Genomic DNA, 26,643 nt, shown 5'->3' with positions numbered 1-26,643 from the left:
AATCACTGTATCATCTCACATCATCCCAAGAAGAAGGGAAGCACAGTACATAAGATATTTTGAGAGAGATAGAGAGCTCACATTCATCTAACTTTTATTATGATATATTACTATAATTATTATCATTGTATCTACTTCATTAAACTTTATCATTAGTAGGGTTATACAGGAAAAACATGATATATAGAAATAAGATTCACTACTATTTTCAGTTTCAAGAATCCACTGAGGATCCTGGAATGTAACCTCTATGGATAACAGGGGGCTACTTCTGCATCCTTCTCTGTTGAGTGAGCTCTTAACAGGGCAAAGACTACAACTTACACATCTTTGAATCCCCACCACCTAACTCACAGTCTGTGACAAATTAAGCACGTAGCACAGAGTTGTGGAATTGAAGGAATTTGGTATGCTGTAACATGGAGGTTATGTAGGGGCAAGGAGATATGAGATGGGACATAAAGGCAGGGGTGAGGCAACCAGGGCCCAAGATGTCAGCTTGGGCAGTTTAATTATTACATAGGTGAATGGAAATCACTAAGAAACATTTTTATGCAGGAAAGCGACAAAGCCTCTAACTGAGTGTTGGAAAGCAAGTGTGACCGTGGTGTTCGATAGGAATGAGAATAGGGAATGGAGGTGTGACAAAAACCACCCAGAAGTTTCTGAACTAGGGTGAATCCCTGAATTCAGCAATGCCGACCAGAAGAGAAAGATGTTCAAGGACTGTGCATTTCACTTTTTGTCCTACTTACATAGTGGAGAAAACAAAGGTACAGTTGACATAGTCTTTCGCTTTATTTTCTTTCACCATAACCAATTCTATTTGGTTTAGTTTCAAACAAAGCTAGAAAGAAAAACAGCTGCAAAAATATTGACTAACCTGGAGTATTATCATTTCCAAATGATTTAATGTCGCTTTGTGACAATGCTAGCATCAAAATGATTAAAGCATGTTTCACCAGTCCTTAGTAGCCAAACTAAATAATTAGACTTAGGCATTACATGTGAACATTTCTCAGGCTGACGCACACATGAGGAAAAGATCTTGGGTCAGGAGTTGGAACAGGTTCCCTCTTCCCCAAGCAGATTATCTTTCTTGCATTTCTGCCAAACAAAACAAAGCCATTTTTTTCCTGCAAGGATCATCAAGCAAAATGCAGAATAAAAATTCTCAACTCCATAGCCTGTCCCTTAACGTCGACGGCCAATAGACTCGCTGGGTGTCAGGATTCAGCAACTGGTGCCGTCCTCTCTCTCTCCTAAACTAGATAATCTCAGGCATGTGATTTCAGGGATGTCCACAGTGTTTAAGTCTTCTGGATGGACAAGAAGACTGGGGTTTTTTCTCCATGAGTGAAGGGGGAACACTGTTTCACACATGCTATTCAGAGGAGGACGGGCAACCTGCTCCGCCCTGCCTTGGGATGTCAGCACCTCATACTTCCAAGTCCTAAATGACTTTTTTGTTCTATGGACCTAAACTTCAGACTTATTCCACCATGATCACTTCTTCTCACTCTTCCTTTAACTGTATGCTATTCTATCACCTTGTTCTTAGTTTATGATCACTCAGATACTCAAATCCCCACTCTTGGAAAGTCTATAATCTGATTATTTTCCAAATAAATAAAGATAGTATTCATGTACTCCTCTTGTTTGAATATGAACATCACTGCTTATGGCAGATTTTCATGGAAAGCTGACAAATAGAAGATACTCTTGACCTGTGACCAATAAACCACTACAGAGAAACACGATGGTGCTGGGGATTAAAATCCTTATAAACAATATGAAATTGGCCAGCGTTGAGGCTCACTACGCTAATCCTCCGCCTGCAGCACCGGCACCCTAGGGTTCTAGTCCTGGCGCCGGATTCTGTCTCGGTTGTTCCTCTGCCAGTCCAGCTCTCTGCTGTGGCCTGGGAAGGCAGTGGAGGATGGCCCAAGTGCTTGGGTCCTGCACCCACATGGGAGACCAGGAAGAAGCACCTGGCTCCCGGCTTCGGATCGGTGCAGTGCCGGCCGCGGCAGCCATTTGGGGGGTGAACCAATGGAAGGAAGACCTTTCTCTCTCTCTCTCTCACTGTCTAACTCTGCCTGTCACACACACAAAAACAACAATAACAGCAACAACATGAAATTGTCATATTCCCATAGTCTTCATCAATGTCTCTTGATACCCTCCCAAAAGTCATGGAAGAAATTTGGTTTGTTTGCATGTAGTCAGTAACCATATTCAATGTAATTTCTCACTGACAGCACAAAAGAGTCACTAGCTTGAAAAGCATTGACTTTTGGAGGCAATCACTAACTCATTGAAGAGTACCAGGTACATGCATGAGCTGGAAAGACACTAAGACAAACCTGACATGCACCTGCTCTTGTGGGACTTGCAGCAAAGTAAAGAGGAAGTGCTCATCCATAGTAAAAATAAAAATATGCTTGTGAGGCAGGCCTTTGACCTAACAGTTAAGGCATTGGTAGGAGGCTTAGGTTCCACACTGGAGTGCCTGGGTTCCATTCCAGCTCCCATCCCCAACTCCAACTTCTTGCTAATGCAGACCCTGGGAGGCAGCCACAAGGGATCAAGTAACTGGGTGCCTGCCACTCACATGGGAGACCCGGACTGAGTTCCCAAATTATATATTTGGCCTAATCCAGTCCTAGCTATATGTAGCCACTGGGGAGTGAACCAGCAGACAGGAGTTCTCTTTGTTTCTCTTTCACTGTCTCTCTGCCTCTCAAAAAAACAAAATTAAATTAAAAAAATCTTTTTGACAAAGGACAATAGTACTTAAAGTAGCAACTGTTATGTAACTATTGTAGTAAAATGGGGTAAAATTATCTATATTTCCTTCAACAAACCTAATAAAGTTACTTTGATTTTCTCATTTCTCACTGTGGGTCAAGAAACCAAAGGAGTTCTATAGCATTAAAACTTCATGCCTAATTTTGTTGAAATTGAGACCACATCAAACAGCAAACTCATGTTCCTATCTACTGCCTATTGCGACTCTGGTTCCTGGGAGCAGACCTCTCTAACCTTTGGGAAGAACATAATTATGGGGTAAAACATTCAGAGCCAAAAGGAAATCTGATCAATCAATAATCCTCCTTGACTCACAGGTTACCCAATCAATGAGGTCCACAATGGTTGAGTGGGCTTCACACAACCACTTTGTTCTCCATGGCAGAACAGAGCAATGGCAAACATCCCACTCACCCTCACTTGACAGGAAGGCTAAGGAGCAGGTCACCCCCGCTCTTGTTTGAAATAAACATTTGCTCCAAAGAGAGTTTTTGTTTCACCTTCTTAATGTCCTTTCATACAATTGTTCATTTAGTCTGGAAAAAAAATTGACCTGATGGTCTACATTCTTCCTCTTCACCCCAGAAAGGAAGGGAGTGGTTAGTCATATTGAATCTAATAAATTTAGGATTGAGCAACACAGACTTCCTCAGTTTTTGACTGTCACATGAACAAAATTTCATACCCTGAAACCCTGCGTGTATCGCCAGAGATCCTGAACTGGGTGGAGCTGTCGGTTTCTCAGAAGACTACACAGCTTAAAAAAAAAAAGGTTTCCACATCCTTTGAAGAAGAAATAATTTTAATAGCAAAATCAAGGTATTGAAGACAGAAATGCATAGGGTAAAAGAAAACCTGTTTTGGAGAAAGTTGAATTCCAGTCCATTCCAGTCTAGGAAGAGCTTCCTACTAGAGAAAGTTTCCCATTAAAAATAGAATCACACATCCAAACCCAGGCACCTTTTCCTGGCATCTAAGCAAACATTCTTGCCTCACCCATCCCCCTCTTCCTTAAGGAAACAGCAGCTCCATCAGTAAGGCTCTCTGAGGACCTTAGACGTGGTCAGAGCTCCAGAGCGTTCTTTGCAAAGCCGCTGAGGTGAAGAGGTCTGCCATTAAGCCTTTCATTCTTTTTTCTATTCCTGCTTTCTCCTTAAATTCACTCTTTCTCCATGGTTGCTCAAGCTGACTGGTTTCGTTAAGATTCCTTCAGTAGAGTTGCTCCAAAGCTTCTTCCCATAGTTTCCAGAAATATTTTGGTTACCAAGTCATTCCCAGTAAAAACCTTATTCTCAGTCTGTGTCATGAATTGTGCAAAGAGAACAAACCCTGCTGATTCCAAAATAAAAATCTGTCCCTAATGTTGTGGCTCCCAGAGTCCCTTGGGCTCTATCTGGGCTTGTGTTTGTTTCCCCAACTGCTGGTCCAAGGCAAGGCATAGATTCTCCCTTGAATTTCATCTTAGGGAAACTAACCCGTCTCAACTCGCTCTCCTGACTTCCAGCAGGTTTTCAGAGGCATGAGAAAATGTGAAAAGATCTCGGTTATTAACACAGGTCACCTCTACCTACATGAAAATGTCAGTTATACTCTCTTGTAAATGCAGTGCTCATAACTAGCCTTGCAAACCATGCAAAGCAAATAAAGAACGAACATCAGTGGATCTAATATCCCTATAAAATACCACTTCAAAATTACACCTGCATAGTTTACTGCCACTGTGTTTTCCTGGGTGGAATACAGTTCTAACCTTTCTCTGGCAAATGCAAATCCACGTCAGAGAGAACAAGGAGAATATTCCCATGTGCTCTTCTGCAATGGAATATTGGGGAATCTTTCTGTTCACTAAGTCTTAGGCTGAACACTATAAGTAACAATAATGAGTCAGATGATAGACAGGGATATATAAACTAGAGACAAAGTCTTTGAGGTCATTGGATCCATGTTCTTGCCAGGACAAGGATGCAAAGTAGGAATACAGCAATCTTATGCTGTCTCTCTTTCGCTTACATCCAAACTTTCAAATCACAGGTTTGTTCTTATTTGGATGGCTTTCAATAAAGGATAGTTTAAATAATTTATCACATGTGAGCATCACTTTTGGTTGAATACTGTAATCAATACACAATTCTTCTTAAGTGCTGAAACTTAACTGAAAAGTGATCACTGTTAAATATAAGAGTGGGAATAAGAGAGGGAAGAGATGTGCAATTTGGGACATGCTCAAGCTGACTTAGCTCAAACGGTAGAGTTAGAAACATACCAGGGGATTCCATTTCAATCCCATCAAGGTGGCATGTACCAATGCCATCTCACTAGTCCCAGTGATCAATTTCTGTTCACAATTGATCATAATGATAGGACTAAGAACCAAAGGGATCACATAAACGAGAATAGTGTCTGCAAATACTAGCTGATAGAATAAATAAGGGAGAGAATGATCCAACATGGGAAGTGAGATACACAGCAGACCCATAGAATGGCAGATGTCCTAAACAGCACTCTGGCCTCAGAATCAGCCCTTAAGGCATGCGGATCCGGCTGAAAAGCCCATGAGAGTATTTCAGGCATGGAAAGCCAAGACACTCTGGAAAAAAAAAAAAAAACTAAATGAAAGATCTCCGTGAGTGAGATCCCAGTGGAAAGAACGGGTCATCAAAGAAGGAGGTACCTTTCTCTGAAGGGAGGAAAGAACTTCCACTTTGACCATGGCCTTGTCTAAAAATTATCAGAGTCAGTGAACTCAGGGGGCTTCCATAGCCTTGGCAGCTCATGACAAGAGCCTAGGGTGATTACTGGTGCCATAAACAAGAGTGTCAATTTGTTAAGTCAACAACAGGAGTCACTGTGCACTTACTCCTCATGTAGGATCTTTGTCCTTAGTGTACTGTACATTGTGATTTAATGCTATAACTAGTACTCAAACAGTATTTTTCACTTTATGTTTCTGTGTGGGAGCAAACTGTTGAAATCTTTGCTTAATGTATGCTAAACTGATCTTCTGTATATAAAGAGAAACGAAAATGAATCTTGATGTGAATGGAAGGGGAGAGGGAGTGGGAAAGGGGAGGGTTGTGGGTGGGAAGGAAGTTATGGGGGGAAGCCATTGTAATCCATAAGCTGTACTTTGGAAATTTATATTCATTAAATAAAAGTTTAAAAAAAAAGAACAAAGTAAAAAAAATAAAAAAATAATTTATCACATGTGAGCATCAAAATTTATAATCATGGGTCCTTTAAAATTCAGACTTTCAGAAAAAAATGTTTCTTTTTAAGTTCTCAAAAGCTTTGCTATGATTGATGTTTTTGTATTGACCTATTAAGAAGGTTAGCACTCACTATAAATACCTCAAACATTTCAAGAGCAATGTCATGATACAGCAAGCTTCCTCAGAAGTAGTTGAGAGGATAAACTGAGCAAGACTGATAATACTTTGATGATTATTTTCTTTCTTCTTTATTATTGTTTTTTAAAACATCATTGAAGTCATTTTTAAAGGTATTTTTTAAGATTTATTTTATTTACTTGAAAGGCAGAGTGACAGAGAGGAAGGACAGAGAGAAAGTGATTTTCCACCCACTGGCTCACACCCCAAACAGCCACAACAGTCAGAGCTGGGCCAAAACTCCATTCTGGTTTCCCTTGTGGGTGGCAAGGGCCCAAGTACTTGCCTCCATCCTCTGCTTTGCCAGGTACATGAGGGCTGGGTCACAAGCTAAGCAGCTGGGACTCGAACCAGCACTGATATGTGATGCTGCATTGCAGGCAACTTAAGCCACTGTGATACAACACCGGCCCTGAATTGATTATTTCATAACTCTCTACAAGTATTTGGAATTTCTGTGTTTTCAAATGCCAAGGAATTTATTTTTAAAAATGACTTATTTATTTATTTGAAATTCAGAGTTACAGAGTGAGAAAAGGAGATGTAATCCATTGGTTCATTCCCTGGATGGCTACAACAGCCAGGGCTGGGCTAAGTGGAAGCTGGGAGTCAGGAACTCCATTCAGGTCTCCCTCCGTGGGCACAAGGACCCAGGTACTTGAGTAGTCTTCCACTGCCTCCCCCAGTCCATTAGCAGGGAGCTAGAGCGAAGTGGAGCAGCCCAGGTTCAACCCGGCTCCCATATGGGATGCCAGCATCGCAGGCAGAGACTTTACTTGCTAAGCCATAGCCCTAGCCACAAGGAATATTTAAAATTAAAAACTATATCACAAATAAATGAGGAGTTGTAACAATCAAGTATGCTAATTTTTAAAAATTTCAGAATGTCATAGCTTAATATAATGTCTACTAGCGGGAAAGGGGAGGGTGTGGGTGGGAGGGAAGTCATGGGGGGGGGAGCCAATGTAGTCCATAAGCTGTACTTTGGAAATCTATATTCATTAAATAAAAGTTTAAAAAAATATAATGTCTACTACTGACCCTAAAAAACAAAACAAGAGCAATTTATTCCTCAAGCTAACATCACTACATATAGAGAGCGAAGACTTGTAATTTAAAGGAAAACATTATTTTACGACAATAACACTTCAAAATTAACATACTATACGCAAAGTTAAGTAGATGCCTGCCTAAAAATAATGTTAAGATGCATATGCGAGGCTTTGGTCACAGCTGGGTGTCTCATGCCTTCCATGTGCCTAAGCCTCTGAATGTGCTTTCTGTTTTTCCTGGAAGTTGGTCAAATCACGTCATCACTTTTACTATTATGAAATTTAAAATAGTTTTCTGAAATACATTTTGCTTATTTTTGTTTTCCATTTATTATGCTAGCTACTTATTGTGACATTTGATCTGAAATTTAATTTCCATTGATTCAGGAATATTTCAGCTGGCTTTGCATTCAGGACATACAGATGTCAATCATCTGTACGGCTTTCTCTAGGTTTTCTCTGGCCTAGGCTCCTCTAGTCACTGGCACAAGGAGTATATTCCTGGTATTGGTGTGCGCAGAATTTCTATCAGAATTTGCACGTTTGTAACACTTGCAAGAAGGAGAATGAAAAAATACCATCATAGAACATTGTTTTCCTCAAGAGATATTTATAGTTTATAAGCAATGAGTTAATGCTTACAATTTATACTTCAACTCTCATAAAATTAAGTTCTCTGCTGATGACGCCAAATTAAACACCTAAACTCCAGTTGTCTCTGCTAAGTGTCAGTTCAGAATTTCCAGTAGCTGTTAGATACGTTCATTTCTCTGAACCATCTCATTACACTGAGTTGAATGACTTCAGTGAAATGACCCAGAAACCAGGCTCAACGTGTAATATTCATTTTTAGTTTCTCTTCCTTATTCTCTTATGCTTCTTTCTCAAATTTAAAGAGTGCTCCCTCTAAGTCTATTTCATTTCCCTCACATCAACATTCTGCAAAATGTAGAGCCTGAAGGAATCCATCGTGTACATTTTTCTGTCCCCCCCCTCAAGTATTTATTCGTCTTGCCAGCCAGGCTGAGATCCGCTCACTAGTTCTCTAAGATACTGTAACTCATACATCACATTGCTCTGTTGCCTCCTCCCTCCCCAGTCCTTACCCCGTGATGCTGCCTATCCCATCGTTCTCCTAAGCACAATTGCATTAGGTCAATCTCATGATCAAAATCTTCCAATGCCAACTGCTACTTCATTCAAAAATGTTAAGCTTCCTCCAATGTTCCAAGCTCAGTTTCACACCCAAATTTCTCTAGATTCTTTGAAACATTTGGTTTGATTTACATGATGGCACTACTCTTTTTGTAGTTATTTTGTGTCCTTCTTTCATTCCATTTAAAGACTAGAAGCCATTGCAGATATGAATGTGTAAATCATTGCTATATTTCAGCACCATTTTTTGCACACAGTAAATCTAATAAACATTTAATTCAAGATTTCTCCAACCAGTGATTCTTGTCTGCTTGACGTATTCACCTTCAATCTAAAGCAGGGTTTATCAAAGGCTTATTAATAATTTAGAGATGTTAATGTGTCATTTGGTGACCCAACTGTGGCTCCAATACTGTGCGGTCGGAAGAGTTCCTGTTTTGACTCCCCTGTGCTTCTGTGTGGAGGAGGGGATATAAGGAGACAAAACTCCCCTGAGCTTTGCATCTCGGGATTTTACTTGCATTCAAACCAGACAGGATCCTGGTTAAGACCTAGATTCTCATTTAGAAGTCACAGAGCAGGCCCGAGATTCTGCATGTCTAGCAAGTTCTGAGATTCTGCTGATGTCATTGATTGTGGAGCCACAGTTGGAGTAGAGAGGCAAAGAACACTGTGGTACCGTTATCCCCAGCTTGCTTGAATTAAGAGCTGGATTCCTTCCTTCCTCCTCACAGTGCACTCTCTCTTAAACTCTAAATCATGGCATGTGTTAATGTACACAACTTATTTTTTCCTTTACAATCCTAAATTGGTCAAATCTGTATACCCCTAGTGACTTTACTGCTTCAGTGCCAGAAAGGATAAACGACTGGTTCAGTTTAAACCAACGACACACAAACTTTTCCTCCTCGGTTTCTTTATACGAATGGGGAAATGCATTCCCCTGATGCGCTTTGAGAAAGCAGATGTCAAGAGGAACATTCATTTCAAGTATCTTTTCTACTATCCGCAGCAGCAATAATTATACCCACAATTATGTATTTAAAGACCTTAAATTTTCTTTATATCTTATTTCAATATATTTACTATATATATTATGCATAGTATATAATAATATATATAAATTTAGAGATGTTAATGTGTCATTTGGTGACCCAATTGTGGCTCCAATACTCTGTGGTCGGAAGAGTTCCTGTTTTGACTCCCATGTGCTTCTGTGTGGAGGAGGGGATATAAGGAAACAAAACTCCCCTGAGCTTTATATAATATATAATATTTATTATAATGTATTATATATTAATATAGTACATATTAATATATATTTGTAATCTCTATGAAGTATACCACAACATCTAATTTGAGAAGCATAACATCTGATGAGCTTTCCTGTTTATTATTTCATTTGATCCTCCAGAAGAACCTAATTTCCATACGAAAAACAGCCTCAGAAATAGTAAAGCCATGTAGTTGTTCTAACAGTGCACAGACAGCGAATGTCAAAGAAGGACGTAAATAATACTACCTAGACCTTTTAATTCGAAGCCTCATTACCCATTGCAGCCATATTTTATATTTTAATATAAAGCACTAGTTAGAAAAATAAGAATCTTTTCCTAAAGAACTCTACATATATTTCCACTGGATATACCAACAGACAAGGGCACTGCTATTGCTCCTTCCACTTCACTACCCCGTTGGGACTGCGGAAGTATTCATCTCATTTTCTAGACCGTGTGCGACTCACTGGGGCTTTAGTCAAATAAACCTCATGAGTACCTTTCACTATAAGTAAAAAGCACTTCAGTCCTAATTCATGCCTTTTTGATTAATAGCATTAAAGCAGCATGTTTAAAGAACTCTTACAAACTGTACATTACCAGTTCTTAAGAAACCAAGGAGGTATTTGTCAAATTGTCTGTTAAAAAAGACCCAATAACATTCTATTTAAAACTGCCCTTTTATTTATATTTATACACATGTACTAAAAGACCCTTACTGTGAAAATTCCTTTATAAGATCCAGGGAACTCAAGTCAAATTTTAGGGAAGTGAAGTTCTAGATTGAACATTTCTACATAAAAAATCTCCACAATAATTTATACACCAGTAAACCAATCACATATGCTGGAAGATCCATTCAAAGAGAACTTCTTCAACAAAAACGTGGCGGACTGGGTACCTGTATTTCCCTCAACATCTATGCATACCCAAAGATACAACTGAAGAGTCTCGGTCACACCTCTGTCACCCTCCAAGGAACAATTCAGCAATGCCTGCAGACAGGATGTGAACTTGTCATAATGCCAGGAAGGTGTCTTGTATTACACTGTGCAGCAACGCTATATCGTGGATTACTTTATAATTCCTATGGAACTCCCACCTCTCTGTGAACCTCCACAGACCACTAATGTTGAGAACAGTGCTGCATGTGTAACTGCAAATAGTGTTTAATGATTAGTAAAAGATAGGGTTGGATACAGGTAAGTTTTGGCACAAAAGCTACTGAACTGAAAAACACTAAACTTAGATCCAGTCTGCAGTTTAAAAAATTATCTACTGGGTCGGGCGCTGTGGCACAGTGGGTTAACGCCCTGGCCTGAAGAGCCGGCATCCCATATGGGCACTAGTTCTTGTCTCAGCTGCTCCTCTTCCGATCCAGCTCTCTGCTATGGCCTGGAAAAGCAGTAGAAGATGGCCCGAGTCCTTTGGCCCCTGTACCCATGTGGGAGACCCAGAAGAAGCTCCTGGCTCCTGGCTTCGGATCGGTGCAGCCATCTGGGGAGTGAACCAGCTGATGGAAGACCTCTCTCTGTAACTCTTTTCAAATAAATAAAATAAATCTTTTAAAAAAATTTTCTACTAAGGTAGATAACCCTAGGGTTATTCTGAAAATATTTTTAGAGTTTTGTGCATAAATCTGAATATATCAATCTTCAAACCCACAGTGATGACAGTCCACGTCACTATATCTTGCATGAACACATTCCTCTGTGGACACATTTTTTCATCTATTTAACTTTTCTATCTAGATAATAGCTGCCACTGATAATAAAGAGACATAGTTGATTGTGCAAAATTAGCCACTTGCATTAAGATATAAACAAAAATTCTGTGATTGGGAAACAACACTACCTCAGTACCTTCTTCCACAAGGCGTAGATTATGACACACTTCTCCTGACTCATCAACTATTCCTCTCCAGGATTATTTCAACTGCATATAAGCATGTTGTTAACAGGCAGCTGTGTGGCCTAGTGGTTGAGACGCTGGTTAGGATGTCTGAGTCCCGCATGCATTGCCAGGGTTCAGTCCCCGCTAGATCCAGCTTCTAATTCCAGCTTCCTGCTAATGCAGATGCTGGGAGGCTTTGATGATGGATCCTTGCACCCATGTGGGAGACCTGGATTGAGTGCCTCACTCTTAGGCCTCAGCCTCTTTCCATTGTGGATATTTGGGAGGGGGGTGAAGCAGCATATTGGGGGAGGTGCTCTCTATCTCTCTGCCACTGAAATAAATAAAATTTTGAAAAAAAGAAGTAAATACTAAATATGCTGTTACTTCTCCCATTTTTTTTTAAAAAGCCTCTTAATATCATCGTCCCTCCTGACACTGCTCATGTCTCCAGTAAAAGAAAATCCTTGAAAGAATTATCTACAGTCACTTTCTCCAGTTGCAGATTCTCAAGAACCTATCCTAATTGGGCTTTAGCTCCCATAGTCAGACACTGTTCTTACCAAGGTCAACAATAACCCCTTTGTTGTTAAAATTAAGGGGATTTTTAGCTCTCTCACTCATCCTTAGCTGACTTTGAAACTGCTCGTCATCCCTTGTCTCCCTGCACATCCCTCATTTCTTTCTTCTTCACTACAACTCCCAGTTTGTCTCCTATATACCTAGGCACTATTTTTCATTTCAGCTTGCACACATTCATCCTTTCTCTGCTTTCCTGAATTGACAGCATCTTAGAATCCAGCCCTTTGAATTCTTCTACATCCTTTTGTTATTTCAGAATCACATGGATTACACTTTTCTATTTGATAACAGCCAAATTCATATCCCCAGCTGAGGTCTCTGTGAATGCCAGACTTATACTTAAACACCTGCAAGGCAGCTCACTTAGATAACTAACAGCCTTCTCAAATTAAGTACACCCACTTAATCTCCCACAAAACCTACTATTTTAATTAACAGTAACTCCATATTCAGACCAAAACTTAATGAAATCGTATTTGCATCCCCTCTCTCCTTCCATTTACACCCTCTTCTCTCTCCCCCACTGCTACTAAATGGGCTCATAGGCCATCATTCGTCATCTGGAATGTTCCAACAGCCTCCAGTGTGGCTCCCTGTTTCTCTGACTGCCCCATCCTCATTCAGTGTATTGTCAACAGAAATCAGAGTAATCCTTCTACCATAAGAGTCAGATCACATACGGCCATGCCCAACACTCTCTAGTACACTCCCTAATACTCAGACGAAATGTTGATGTTTCAGCAATGGCCATCAGTAGATCTAATCCCTCCACCTTTCTGTTAATTCTCTATTTGATCTGTCTTTCCCCTCCCACCATCCCACTGATTTGTAGCCAGCTTTCTCCTTGAGGATCCTTGAACACCTCTTACCGCAGGGCCATCACTTGTGGTGTTCTTCCTGAGTGACTACTCCAGACATCTGTATGACACGCCAGAGCAATCGCTTTTCGGATTTGTGAACTATCACTTCCTCTTCGTATCACTGTAGTTGACTACTCCACCTCTGCCACTCTATCTCCCTTTTCCTTTCCTCCCCCTCCACGGTCCATCCTTATCACCTTCTGCTTTGCCAAATAACTGATGTATATATGGTCTGGTTTGCTCCACCAAGATAACAGAATGTTTTGCCTTTTCTGCTTGCTGATATCCCCACTACCTAACAGGCATTCACAAATGATTGTCAGCTGTTGACAGCTGAGGATCCACACTCAAAAAAAAAAAAAAATCCTCAAACTCTTAACACCTACGCAGGCCTAATTACAAGAATATATATTAACAAAATATATGTCTGGGAAGCCATGGGATTCCATTCAAACATGGCACATCCCTCCCCTACCCAAAACAGGGCATTAATAATGTGCCCTATAAGCAAAACATATTTTGTGGGGATTTTTTTTTTGACAGGTAGAGTTATAGACAGTGAGAGAGAGAGAAACAGAGAGAAAGGTCTTCCTTCCATTGGTTCACTCCCCAAACGGCCGTCACGGACGGCGCTGCACTGATCCTAAGCCAGATGCCAGGTGCTTCTTCCTAGTCTCCCATGCGGTTGCAGGGGCCCAAACACTTGGGCCATCCTCTACTGCCCTCTGGGTCATAGCAGAGAGCTAGACTGGAAGAGGAGCAACCAGGACTAGAACCCGGCGCCCATATGGGATGCAGGTAGAGGATTAACCAAGTCAGCCACGGCACTGACCCCTTATGGGGATTCTTGCTACAAGATTGACAAGACTTCTTCAGAGGCTGTGCACAGCGCAGGCTGTCTTCTTCTCCATTGATCCAACACCAAAAAACTTCCAGATTGCACCATGTAGTCTGCAATCCTGAATGACTTTATGGCTCCTCTAACCTATCCTGAGGGCTACTCCCGCTCACAAACAGCATGCTCTGATCAAGGTCAGCAGTGATCTTGTTAACTGCAAGGGGTGGTTAACCACAAAGACCAGTGCTAAATACTAAATGACCACAATGGGAAAAATACTTCGAAGTGTCCTCAATAAATTCACAGACTGTGGGCAGTTTTTGCCTGAAGGAGAGAAACTCCAGTAGAAAATGCACAGGGAATGTACAGGAGCAATTTTAACACACATTGTAAATCTCAAAGAGGGGACTGTATAATATTTCTCAAACGTGTTTACATAGGGAAACCTTTGGTCTAGGAATAACTACTATCGTCCAGTGAGATAACACATTTCACACAAAACAAGAATTGCCAGTGTTTACTGAATGCTTAACTTGGCCAACACTATTTTAGGTCCTTTACATGGACTGACACACCTTTGCAACAAACTTAAATATGTGACTGTTATATTACCATGTTTTCTGTAATCAATAAGAAAGCTACAGCACAGAAAATAAATAAAGATCCAAATATCTCACAACTAATAGCAGCAATGATGACATTGGCAGTTAGGTTTCAGAATCTGCTATCTTCACTGCTCCATCACTAACTATGGTCTTCAACTACTACTGGATTGAGACAACACACATGTTAATGTATGAGTCATGAGTCCCCCAGCCAGGAAGTCTTTGCTTGAGACACTGTACTTCACAAATACAGATCTGTACGTATAAAAAAATACGGATTTATGCATTGATTTCTCAGTGAATTCTGACAAAGTCAAGAACCATTCTGTAAGGTAATTAATGGAAAATTGACGTAGCAGGCAAAAATTTTTAAAACAAGATTTAAAATTCCCTGGTCATTGAATGTACAACTCGGGCTCAGAAAGCTTGGGGGCAGAGGAACTGGTGAGCTGCCCACGACTGTCTGAGCTTCACCTCCTGGTAGGTTCTTTTTCTGATTCCTGCTGTCCACTGCTCAGCATCTACACATGGTTGCTTCATGTACTTTATCCAGCTGTAGTTGTTTATGGTGCAAAGTATAATCCAGTCCTAGTTACTGTGACAAGGTTAAAGGCTTTTTTAATCCCCAGCCTATCCCTAACCACAGATGTTAACATTTACTTCAGGCTTTAAGAATGTTAGGGGATTGATTCAAAGTTGACTATGCCTGTGGTTAAGAAATGGATGATACTCACATATAGGTTTCAGTTCTTGATTAAACTAAATGATAATGAATCATATTTCATAATGAGATCAATGTTCCTGGCTAAAAAATCTCATCCTAAATTACCAATAAACATAATTCTAACTTTAACTTCACTTACTGTGACATTAATATCCCAGCAGCTTTTATTATTGATGTTTGAGATAGAAAATGTCTCCTTAAGGATCCAAGACATTAAAATTATCTGCATAATTTTACCTCACAAGTTTAGAACAAAGGAGTTTGATTTTCTCTACTTCTGCTTTATTAATTGAGGTATTAATAAAGCCCAGAGGACTTCACACTTGGAAAAAAATAAGCTATGCACACATACACAAGATGATTAACTACAATTCTTATAATTACATACTTAATATTATGATTTATAATAATACATTATAATATATAGTTTATCACAGAATATTAATATTTAAAAACAATTAACTTCACATGTTTCATTTATTAAATAATGTTTTAAATCTATTTATATTTGAGCCTTTTTTTCTGTTATAAAACATGTATATTCTTTTGATGGTAAAATTCTCCTAGGTGTGCTAATCTAAAATCACCTCTGGCAATTAATTAGTATGTTATATACAACTAGTTTCAAAAACTTTCACTGGAGACTTACTTGTTTTAAGTGAACACCAATGATAGCTTGAAGATTAAATTGATCATTTTAAATATTGGGCTGAAAAGTGTACTTGAATAGTTTCAGCACCCTTTTTCCTCACTAAAATAAATAACTGGGCTTCATATTTTATAATATTTTATTAACTGATGCCAATACTATAAACATATCACCAAAGTCACTGATTGAAAAGGACATTCAGAAATCATAATACACAATCTAAACATATTCACATGCTTACCTTTGTAGGTTAGCTTGAGCCGTGGAATATTTTGCTTAGAAGTCCCAATGACAGGAAGAAACAGCATGGTCATGGTTAGCATCATCAAAGTGTGAAAAAGGTGAAAATCCTGGCTTCCGAACTTGAGTCTCTCATCTTTATTAGCATTCATGATGAAAATAAGGCTCTCTTTTCTGATAGTGTTAATTTAATCTAAAAACAAGAAAAGCAGCATTCAGATAGCAGTCATCTCATTTTCCTAGACTTACTCTATTATAGTTTTCTGAATACATGTGGATTTGTTTTGCTCTTAGGGAATTGCTGCAAAGAAAATGAATTGGAGCTGAGTAATAAATTTCAAGACTGGCTTTACTCAGTAGAAATGAATGTACCACGGGGCTGGTGCTGTGTACATGGGTTAAAGCCCTGGCCTACAGTCCCGGCATCCCATATGGACGCTGGTTTGAGTCCCAGCTGCTCCACTTCTGATCAAGCTCTCTGCTATGGCCTGGGAAAGCAGTGGAACATGGCCCAAGTCCTTAGGCCCCTGTACCTGTGTGAGAGACCCGAAGAAGCTCCTGGCTCCTGGCTCCTGGCTTCAGATCAGCTCAGCTCTGGCCATTGCGGCCATTTGGGGAGTGAACCAGCGGATGAAGGACCTCTCTCTCTCTGGCTCTACCTCTCTCTGTAACTGTATCAAATGAATAAAGTAAATCTTAAAAAAAGAAGAAATGAATGTACTACTAGAAATTCAACTATTTTGTTAATTAACTATTTGATTAAACTATTTGGTTTAAGTGTTTTTTAAAGTCTTTTTATTTTTGTATTTGATTCCAACATCTGAGGAACCATCTTTTCCACAGCCCAATGAATTGATCAGAAAAGGCAGCAGAAGCCTGATCTCACTCCTCCTCATCCGCAGACGAAAACATGCCAAGCAAGCACAACCTCCCAAGAGCTTGGTTTTGAGTGTGTTCTTGCTTCCGACCAGAGAAGACATTTTAAAAGTTCAACCAAATTGGAGACAGTGGGTAAGATCAGGACAGGGCCACCAGTACAGATAAATGGTACGCATGTAACAACAGAATCTGATCTGTATCCTCTTCTATTTCACCCAGGGCAGCACTGACTAGAAAAGCAAACTATACACGAGAGGCATGTGTAAGAGGTAAAGGTGGTTACTGACCAGGTTGCATAAATAGGCTGACTTGGTTACCTCTGTGAAAACATGGCAAAAAGCAAGTAAGTATTTCAAACTAAGACTATATCACAAATTATAAGTCATACTTATTGAATATTACATGTTCTAGATGGCTTGTTTTTAAAGTACTATTTACTGGTTAAATGTGTTCATGCTAAGGGCAGCCATAAAGGGTCAGGAGTCATTTACCTCACTTCACAGATGAGAAAACCAAGATCCAGTGTTAAATAGTTCTCCCAAGATCACGTGGGAAGCAAGATCCCAGTGACAGTGGGTAGACTTTAGCTAGAGTCTGCTTCCTAACACCTGTCTTTGAGTGCTTTTCCTTGCGATAAACTCCAGTGACCTTCAACTCCTGATGGTGTCTTCAGCTTCTTTTCCTTCTCCATTAAGCGACTGCTGTCTTTCCAGGAAAGAGCGCACAGAAAGGATCTGGCTGAACTGGCTGCCAGAGGCCCCAGTGCCAGCTTTGGAAGTTGTCTGAAGAGTTTTTATGCTTCCTTGGTGCCAGCTATAATCATAATAAGAATGTGCTGGACTTTTACATAATGTAATTACTTAATATTTAAAATAAATATTTTATGCTTAGGATTTTTGAAGGGTCAAACAATAGGTAAATTTTCTTAAAGGAGGCCAACTCTTCACTTTACTAAACTATCTCACAGAATTTGAATATCCAAGTTCCAGTTACACATCTCAAAAGTTAAGAAAGATCACATTTTGAGGAGTATTAATATATGTCCATCCTTATCATATAAGTAATTAAGGACAGACTTCAAATTTGTTGTTAAATTTCTTCATAGAATGTTGAACATGAATGTTTACTAAATTATATAATTATATATTCTCAATTACTTTTTTTTTTTTTTAACAGGCAGAGTAGACAATGAGAGAGACAGAGAGAAAGGTCTTCCTTTGCCGTTGGTTCACCCTCCAATGGCCACCGCGGCCTGCGCACCACGCTGATCTGATGGCAGGAGCCAGGTGCTTCTCCTGGTTTCCCATGTGGGTGCAGGGCCCAAGCACTTGGGCCATCCTCCACTGCACTCCCTGGCCACAGCAGAGAGCTGGCCTGGAAGAGGGGCAACCGGGACAGAATCCGGCACCCCGACCGGGACTAGAACCTGGTGTGCCAGCGCCGCTAGGCAGAGGATTAGCCTAGTGAGCCACGGCGCCGGCCCTCAATTACTTTCATTATCTTCCAAGACACCTAAGGAAGTACCACTTATTTTCTGTGTGTGAATAATTCTTGCACCACATTATTTTTGTGAACTATTATTATTATGTGAACTATTCTTCGAATAACTCTCATAGAAGATTACTCTATGTGCAAGTAACAAAGCTGACTTAGTCATTTAAGAATATTTTATTTAACATTCCACATATTTCATTCATATTTACTTGACATTCCTTGAACATTTTATCTCATTAGGTATAATTTGGGAACCAACAGGAGTGCCTCTGGCCCAAAAGATCTATACTAGCAGCATTCTTTTATGAATATTTTAGTTGTATATATTTAAATATAAAACATAAAGTCCTTAACTAACATATATAAAACAAAGTCTAAAATATAAAGAATTATATTATGTCAAATGCACTAAGAAACCATGTTAATGTTATTGCATGAAAGGAGACATGAGCTGGTCTACAGAAAAAGAAACTGATTACACCTGAATTAAGAAATGCATTTTGCAACTTTGTAGTTCCTCACTTACACCAGTAAAAATTGACTTACAGATTCTCCTTAAAGGCTTGCAGGATTATATTTCTGTATTTACTTACAGATATTATTTACATAACATGCAATTATATATTTAAATATATAGTCACATGTACACATTTCTATATATTCTTATCAGTCATTAATTATTAGTCATTAATACCATAGCAAATCTCCAACCATTTATTAAGGTAAGTAAAAAGAAAGATTCTTTTCTGAAAGGAGTTTCTGATTGTATATAATTAAGTACCTTAACATAATTCTAAAATCAAGGCATCTATGAGGTGCAGTAGAAGATGGCTAAAGGAGCACTGTCTCCATTGAACAGGGCAGGGATAGCTTCCTGGGGGACACAGAAGAAAGGCAAGAATAGAGTTCCATAAAGCACTGGTCAAGGCCTGCATGAGAGCCCAGCTGGCAGCACGACACTCAGAGGCTATACAGAGAAGGAAGAGAAGGCGAGGCAGAATCGGCGTAATCCAGGGGAGGGTGAGGGAAGGGAGAACAGGGGACACCAAAAGGCCAAGTGAGCCGACCCCAGTGTTCCTCCTGCCGGCCCTGGGACCAGCACTCCCAGGATTCCCACAGCGCGTCGCCGTGTACTACCGCTGGCACCGGATGGTACTGCCACCATGATGCGGATGCCGTTCACTTTCACCAGTGCTCTTCTAACCCGCTTTCCTGTTGCCTTGACTTTCTGCTACACCCACATGTTAGCAGACTCTGCTATCTGACTGAGGCAAAACCACAGCCTCACTATGCAAACATGCATTCTCCCTCCTCCCCACACCCTCCGGAAGAAGTGAGAGGCAAACTCAATGTAGACACTGAGCATGTTAAATTTCTCATTAGGCTTTAGCTTTTCCTGAGCTTCTGGACATCTGAAAAACTATTTTTTCATGACAAGTAACAATGCGTGTAATGTGAACGCATGTTTATATGCATACGCAAAAAGAGAGGGAACTTTCCATGTGTGCATTTTATTAGCAATAATGACCTCAGTACAGGACATTTCCTGGAAATTAATGACTAGTTGGGGTTAATGGCCCTTGGCTATGTATTGAGATATCTACTCCTCCAACTGGTCATTAATCGCTAGGACATGCCCTATGCCTCCAACACCGTAAGTTAAAAAGATTGATGTTTTCATTTTCCATGAACAGTAGTCATACTGTTCCTTGTAACCCAACTCATTAATATTGTCAAGTAAGTTAAAAATCAAAGTACTGCTTGCTTTACCACCATGACATTCTGATAAGTGGCTACACGTGCTGAAACATATACCGATGGGACGAAAGGAAATAAAGCAAAAGTCCTGAAACTGGTACAACTTCAAAAACAAAATCCTGACTTTGGGGCTATAAAACATTCACTCTCTACAGTCTGCTGCTCCCGAGTCTGTTTTTCTTTCCAACAATCTTTTGAATTCAATAGTTAATCTTTTAATTGAGGAAATTTATTGGGTCAAATGTCTTGCCGACAACCTCTCCACTAACCTATTGCTGGTTTGCTGTCTTCCAGGCATGTGTGTATGCTCTGCATGTGCTTACATGAGAACGTGTCCTGCATCTGGGAGGAATCATGGACAGAAGTAGGTGTGATTTAACCCGAAGTGGGTGGACTTGGGGAACTGCACAGGTTATACTGCATGCTACTGTCTGTAACAAGCTCGACCTGGAGCCAATTAACCGCGTGTAATCTATTCCAGATGTTCTCTGGGACAAACAGCACTCTTGGGGATCCTCAGATGTGGAGCCAATAGGGAGTGTTCTGATTATGAGAGGCTTTTACACACTGTTCCACTAAATCAGAGATCCAATGCATAACCTAACACTCAAGGAGGCCTTGTGCCTTTTCCCTAAGGAAACTACAGAGTCCAGAGCTTATTAGACGGATGGCAACTGTCAAAAAATGTATTTGAGGAGCAGGAGATATACTATTCTATATACGGACTACTTCATTGATTTGCCTTTTCATTTCTATTTGTTCCAATACTCATCAAGGCAGGACAATGTGCTGTTAAAAAGTGGAAAAACTAGCATCTATGCATGAGTCAAAAGTGAAAATAGTTGTACACAATTAAGTCTTCACACATGAAAACCTAGAACACCTCTTAGGTGTGTGTTTGGAGATAAGTAAGCTGAAGGAAGGAAAAAGAATCTTTGATTAATTTTATAAAGTTATATTTGTTCTTCATACCTCAGTGTGTACATGAGGTCACCTGAGAACTTTTTGCCCAATTCAGGAGACACAAGGTGCTATGACCACACACAGCTTCAAAGCAATAATTGCAAATCTCACTTTGGTCAAATTGCAGCTTAGATATTTAAGCTACTGTTGAAATAGATAGATTTTCTATAGGTTGCACAAGACAGATCAATTATTGGTAACGTTACTTCATGGGATAGCTGTGGGTGAGAAACCAAACGGCAATTATAGAAGAAATGTGAGAATCAAAGTAATACAGACAAACTAATGGGAGACTGTGGTTGCCGAGGGCTGTTAAGGGAATCCATTGATCAAATGCAAACATATCAAAGCAGGTTGCAAGTGGTATGTAAGAAGGTCCAGGGGAATGAAACTTGCAATGCTAGAACTTTCATTTAAATTTATTTTGTCTCATCTTTTCAAAATGTTCCATTTGATTATTTTCTAATATTCACAACTTCTCACTTCTATAGCATAGTCAACAGTTCAGTTCAAGTTTATAGCACTCTTAGTAATGAGAGACTTTCATTGTCTAGTAATAGACTTCACTGCTTCAAATGTCCTAGATTCCCTGTCAACTGATATATTCCAGCATAGTCTGGAAGATCATCTGACTTTTCAGAGATCATGAAAAGCCTTACATTTGATTAAATGTTAATCTATTTCCTACAATCTTTCTAGTAATAGTGATGTTTTTTTCACTATCAGGTGGATGAGAGCTGAGCTTCAGCCTTTGTGAGTAGAGATCATTTATAGTAATTATATTTCTATTTTGTAGTGGTTTAAATATGATACTTACATTTTAAAACACACTGAAACTATACTGTTATATAAATATCTCCTCAACAAGGCAGCACTGTTAAATTTTTTTTTTTTTTTTTTTTTTTTTGCACATGAGTTTCTGTGCTTTTAGCCATGTACTTTCAGGCAAGTCGATTCTGGGGGACTTTACACCTAATGAATTCAATAGAAAATAACCCAACAGTGGGATCTCACAGTATACATGTGCAACCTCTTGGACTTAATATAATGAGTTGCATTTTTTTTTACTTGAGCATGAAAGTAACCGTAAAACTATGTTTAAGTTGCATGAACATCCCAAAGAAATGAAACACTTTCAGCATCTAAACTGTTCAAATAATCAATACCTTTACTAAAAAAAAGTACTGTAAATGATTTTATCAATAATCATGTTTCTTAAACTAAATCGCATATTGATTTTCTATTTAAAGAAGAGAACTGGTAGTTACCAACTTGTGGGATCAGAGAAAGAAAGAGTGTTTAGTATTGCAATCATAATGTTTACTTATTGATATGTGTTTAACAATTGGTTATCTATAAATTGTTTGAGTCCTTTTATTTTTTATAAATATCACTACTATTAAAACTAAGTGATACTTTTGCAAAGATCTCAAAATCTTAGTTTCTTTCTGTGATCCACGTTTTTTTTTTTATTAATTTGGAAGTTATGTACCCAGAAAAGTTTGTGCAGGCTTTATAATATTTATCTAATATTTCTGTCAATGTAGGCAATAAATGGATTTGATTCTTCCCAAATAACTGATTCTGAAAAATAAAGTGTACAGATTATGCCATTTGCAAACAAGTTTAGGGGACCCATGGTCTCTCTACCAGCAGATACAACTGTTCACCTACAAACTTGTCTTTCAAAGCAGCACAGCTATCTCCTAATACTTTAAAATATTATCACTGTGCCCGCTTCAGCCAAACTTGCTGCCTAAGTTCCCAATAAAACAACTTCACGTAAAACTTTAAAATCAAGCTGGCATATACATTGGTGAATATGTGTAATACCGATTGGAGATGTTTATGAATAGAATCAAGTCTCTGCTACTGTCTTTGCCAGAAAGACTATTAGCACCAAAGTGGAAACAAGGAACTGACACAAACTTGTGGACTCTGTGAAACGTAAGAATACGAATTTACAGAGCTGGCACTGTGGCACAGTAGGCTAAGCCTCTGCCTAAGGCACCAGCATCCTATATGGGCACCAGTTTGTGTCCCGACTGCTTGTCTTCCAATCCAGCTCTCTGCTTATGGCCTGGGAAAGCAGTAGGTGATGGCCCAAGTGCTTGGACCCCTGCACCGATGTGGGAGTCCCGGAAGAAGCTCCTGACTCCTGTCGCTCCCCCTCTTCGTGGAGGAACGACACAGGACCCCGCGCTGTTCTTTCGTCTGCTCGGCCCTCCCCGGGTTTGCTGCTGGTTCTTCCCGGGTTGGCTATAGACCCTTCCACCTCCGTGGAAGGGCGGTTCCCCCTGCCACATTCCCCACTTCCGCGGGGGAGCGGCACACCGCCGGCCAGCTCTCTTGGGGGCTGCACAGGTGTTCCTTCAGATGTTCCCCTTAGATGTTCCTGGTGCATGCTGTCTCTCTCCTCCTTTATAGTCCTCTTCCGCCAATCCCAACTCTGCTACCCACACGCCGAGTACGCTGCTCTCCTCCAATCAGGAGCAAGTCCTATAGTTTATTGGTTGAACTGGAGGCAGCTGTGTAGAAGCTGTTTTTCTCCTCTCCCAGCGCCATATTGTGGGGGAGCAGATGCATAGAATAAGTCTTAATTCCAGTAACTTAGTCTAGTCCGAGTTGCTCCCCACAGACTCCTGGTTTAGGATCAGTCCAGCTCCCGCTGTTGTGGCCATTGGGGAGTGAAACAGCAGATGGAAGACTTTTCTCTCTGTCTCTCCCTCTCTTTACCTCTACCTCTACCTCTCAAATGAATAAAATCTTTTTTTAAAGAATATAGCTTATTCCAAACAATAGACAGAAATATATATTTCTACAATCCAATATTTCCTTTGTATTGGATCATGACATTATTTTTAATTATGCATCCATTCTACTTACACCAACATTATGTTTTCTGCTTCCATCCCTAGCCTTCACTTTTAAAAGTGGCATCAAGGGGCTGGCACTGAGGCATACATTAATCCTCTGCCTGGGGTGCTGGCATATGGGTACCAGGTCTAGTCTTGACTGTTCCTCTTCTGATCCATCTCTCTGTCACGGTCTGGCAAAGAAGTAGAAGATGGCCCAAGTCCTTGCCCCTGCATCTGTATGGGAGACCCGGAAGAAGTTCCTGGCTCCTGGCTTCAAATAGGCCCAGCTCCAGGCATTGCAGCCGTTTGGGGAGCGAACCAGCAGATGGAAGACCTCTCTCTGTGTCTCTCTCTCTCACTGTCTGTAACTCTACCTCTCAAATAAATGAATGTGGGAGTGGGAATAAGAGAGGGAGGAGATGTACAGTTCGGCACACGCTCACTCATACTTACTCCTAATGGTAGAGTAGAGATGTGCCAGGGGATTCCAGTTCAATCTCATCAAGGTGGCATGTGCCAATGCCATCTTGTTGGAGTGATCAGTTTCAGTTCATGGTTGATCAGGGGGATGGGATTGAGTGTCAAGGGGATTGCATGGATGGGACCAGTGTCTGCAAATAATTGATAGAATTACAAAGGAGAGAACAATCCAACATGGCAAGTGGGATACATAGCAGACTCATAGAATGGCAAAAGCCCTAAACAGCACTCTGACCCCAGAATCAGCCCTTAAGGCATTCGAATCTGGCTAAAAAGCCCATGAGAGTTTCGCAGGCATGGAAAGCCAAGACATTGTGGCAAAAAAAAAAAAAAAATGACCTAAATGAAAGATCTCTGTGAGTGAGATCCCAGCAGAAAGAACGGGCCATCAAAGAAGGAGGTTTCTTTCTCTGAAGGGAGGAGAGAACTTCCACTTTGATTACGACCTTATCTAAACAAGATCGGAGTTGGCAAACTCAAGAGGCTTCCATAGCTTTGGCAACTCAAGACAAGAGCCTCGGGTGATTACTGACGTCATAAATAAGAGTGTCAATTGCTACATCAACAACGGGAGTCACTGTGCACCTGCTCCCCATGTAGGACCTCTGCCCTTAATGTGTTGTACTATGAGAATTAATGGTAAAACTACTACTCAAACAGTACCCTATACTTTGTGTGCCTTTGTGGGTGCAGTCTGTTGAAATCTTTACTTAGTATATACTAAATTGATCTTCTGTATATAAAGATAATTGAAAATGAATCATGATGAAGAATGGGATGGGAAAGGGAGTAGGAGATGGGATGGTTGCAGGTGGGAGGGAGGTTATGGGGGAAAAGCTGCTATAATTCAAAAGTTGTACTTTGGAAATGTATATTTATTAAATAAAAGTTGAAAAGAAAAAAAGTGGCATCAAGATCTTTCACAAACTTTTATCAATGTTCTTTGCTTTCAGCTTTCTTGTCTGCCTAATTATGTTAGTTAAGAACTTTATATATTTTATACTTTATTGTTTGCAGACTGAGCATATGGGTAGGATTATGCAAAATAGTTATTAAGATAACTTTCCAACAAGAAAAAAGCATATTTAAAATAGCTACATTTTATGCAAGATCAATTTATCAATTACATTTTTATTGACATTGAAACTATGATCAAATATATTTTGAAATTCACACAAGGTTACAAAACATCATTGACCAAACTTCATTGTTAATATCCTATAATTTTGTATGAAATCATAGAAAATTTATATATATATGTCTGAATACACATACATACATGTATGTTTGTATATATATATGTATATATCAAGTTCAAAAATAAATTTTAGTTTATTGTCTGAGAACTGAAAAAATGAGAAAGAATTATCACCTAAGTGAAGACACTGCAAAATTAGATATTAGCTTAAAACTCAATTAGGTTCTGACAAGTTACAAAAATACTTGACTCACATGTTAAGCAATTCCAGATCCGTACAGATGCCAAGTCTTATTTATAATGGTCTTCAAAGTTATTATGTTTATAGCATCCATAAGATTTGAGACAGTCTTTCCCACAGCTTCAAAGAACTACTGTGCCTCTTAATAGATCTTCTTAGCCTTAATATAGAATATTAAAAGCACAAAAATTCTTTCTATTTTTAATAATTACTCAAATCATAAACTTGGCATATTATAAGTTTATGTAGGATGAGTTTTATTCTCCACAAAATGTGTGTTTCATTTAATGTTAATTAGAAATTAATAAAGCTAAAAATAAATGTCAATGTATTATATAATTCCAATTAGCATTATTGTAAAATTATGAAACCCTGCTTAATAAATAATACAGGTTTAAACTGTCTATTATATACTTTAATATGGAGAGATTATACTTTAAAGCATGATTCTATCACATTTTCTTTCAGAAGCACTATTCAACATACTAGACATGCAATGTAGAAGTATATGTATAGGATGAGTAGGGTACATGTCAACTCATTCTATCCGTATTGATTATGCATTGGGAAATGGTAAGTTACTCCTAAATACAAATGTGTAAGTTCAGGAATCACTCTCATATGTATTAAGAGAATATAAGAAAAAGGGACTAACTCTGCTTTGCCCAAATGAGCTGCTTAGTAAGTTCCACACTGTGCT

General features: G+C 39.5%; 1 protein-coding gene across 4 annotated transcripts in view; it reads right to left on the bottom strand.

Annotated features, from left to right (window-relative positions):
• The window catches only part of SEMA3D (semaphorin 3D), a 283,704-nt gene that overhangs the window by 200,676 nt on the left and 56,385 nt on the right, over positions 1-26,643 (bottom strand). For all 4 annotated transcript variants that reach the window (XM_017344335.4, XM_002713842.6, XM_008261803.5 and 1 more), the window contains exon 3: positions 16,074-16,265. In XM_017344335.4, coding sequence (XP_017199824.1) covers positions 16,074-16,224 — 151 coding nt within the window. In that variant the 5' untranslated portion in view covers positions 16,225-16,265. The remainder of the gene's footprint in view (positions 1-16,073; positions 16,266-26,643) is intronic.

The sequence above is a fragment of the Oryctolagus cuniculus genome, chromosome 16 (genome assembly GCF_051225735.1).
Source record: "Oryctolagus cuniculus isolate XC-2025 breed Fujian yellow rabbit chromosome 16, ASM5122573v1, whole genome shotgun sequence".
Classification (NCBI taxonomy): Eukaryota; Metazoa; Chordata; class Mammalia; order Lagomorpha; family Leporidae; genus Oryctolagus; species Oryctolagus cuniculus.
The sequence above is the reverse complement of the archived record's forward strand: the minus strand, read 5'-3'. Positions and strand labels throughout refer to the sequence as shown.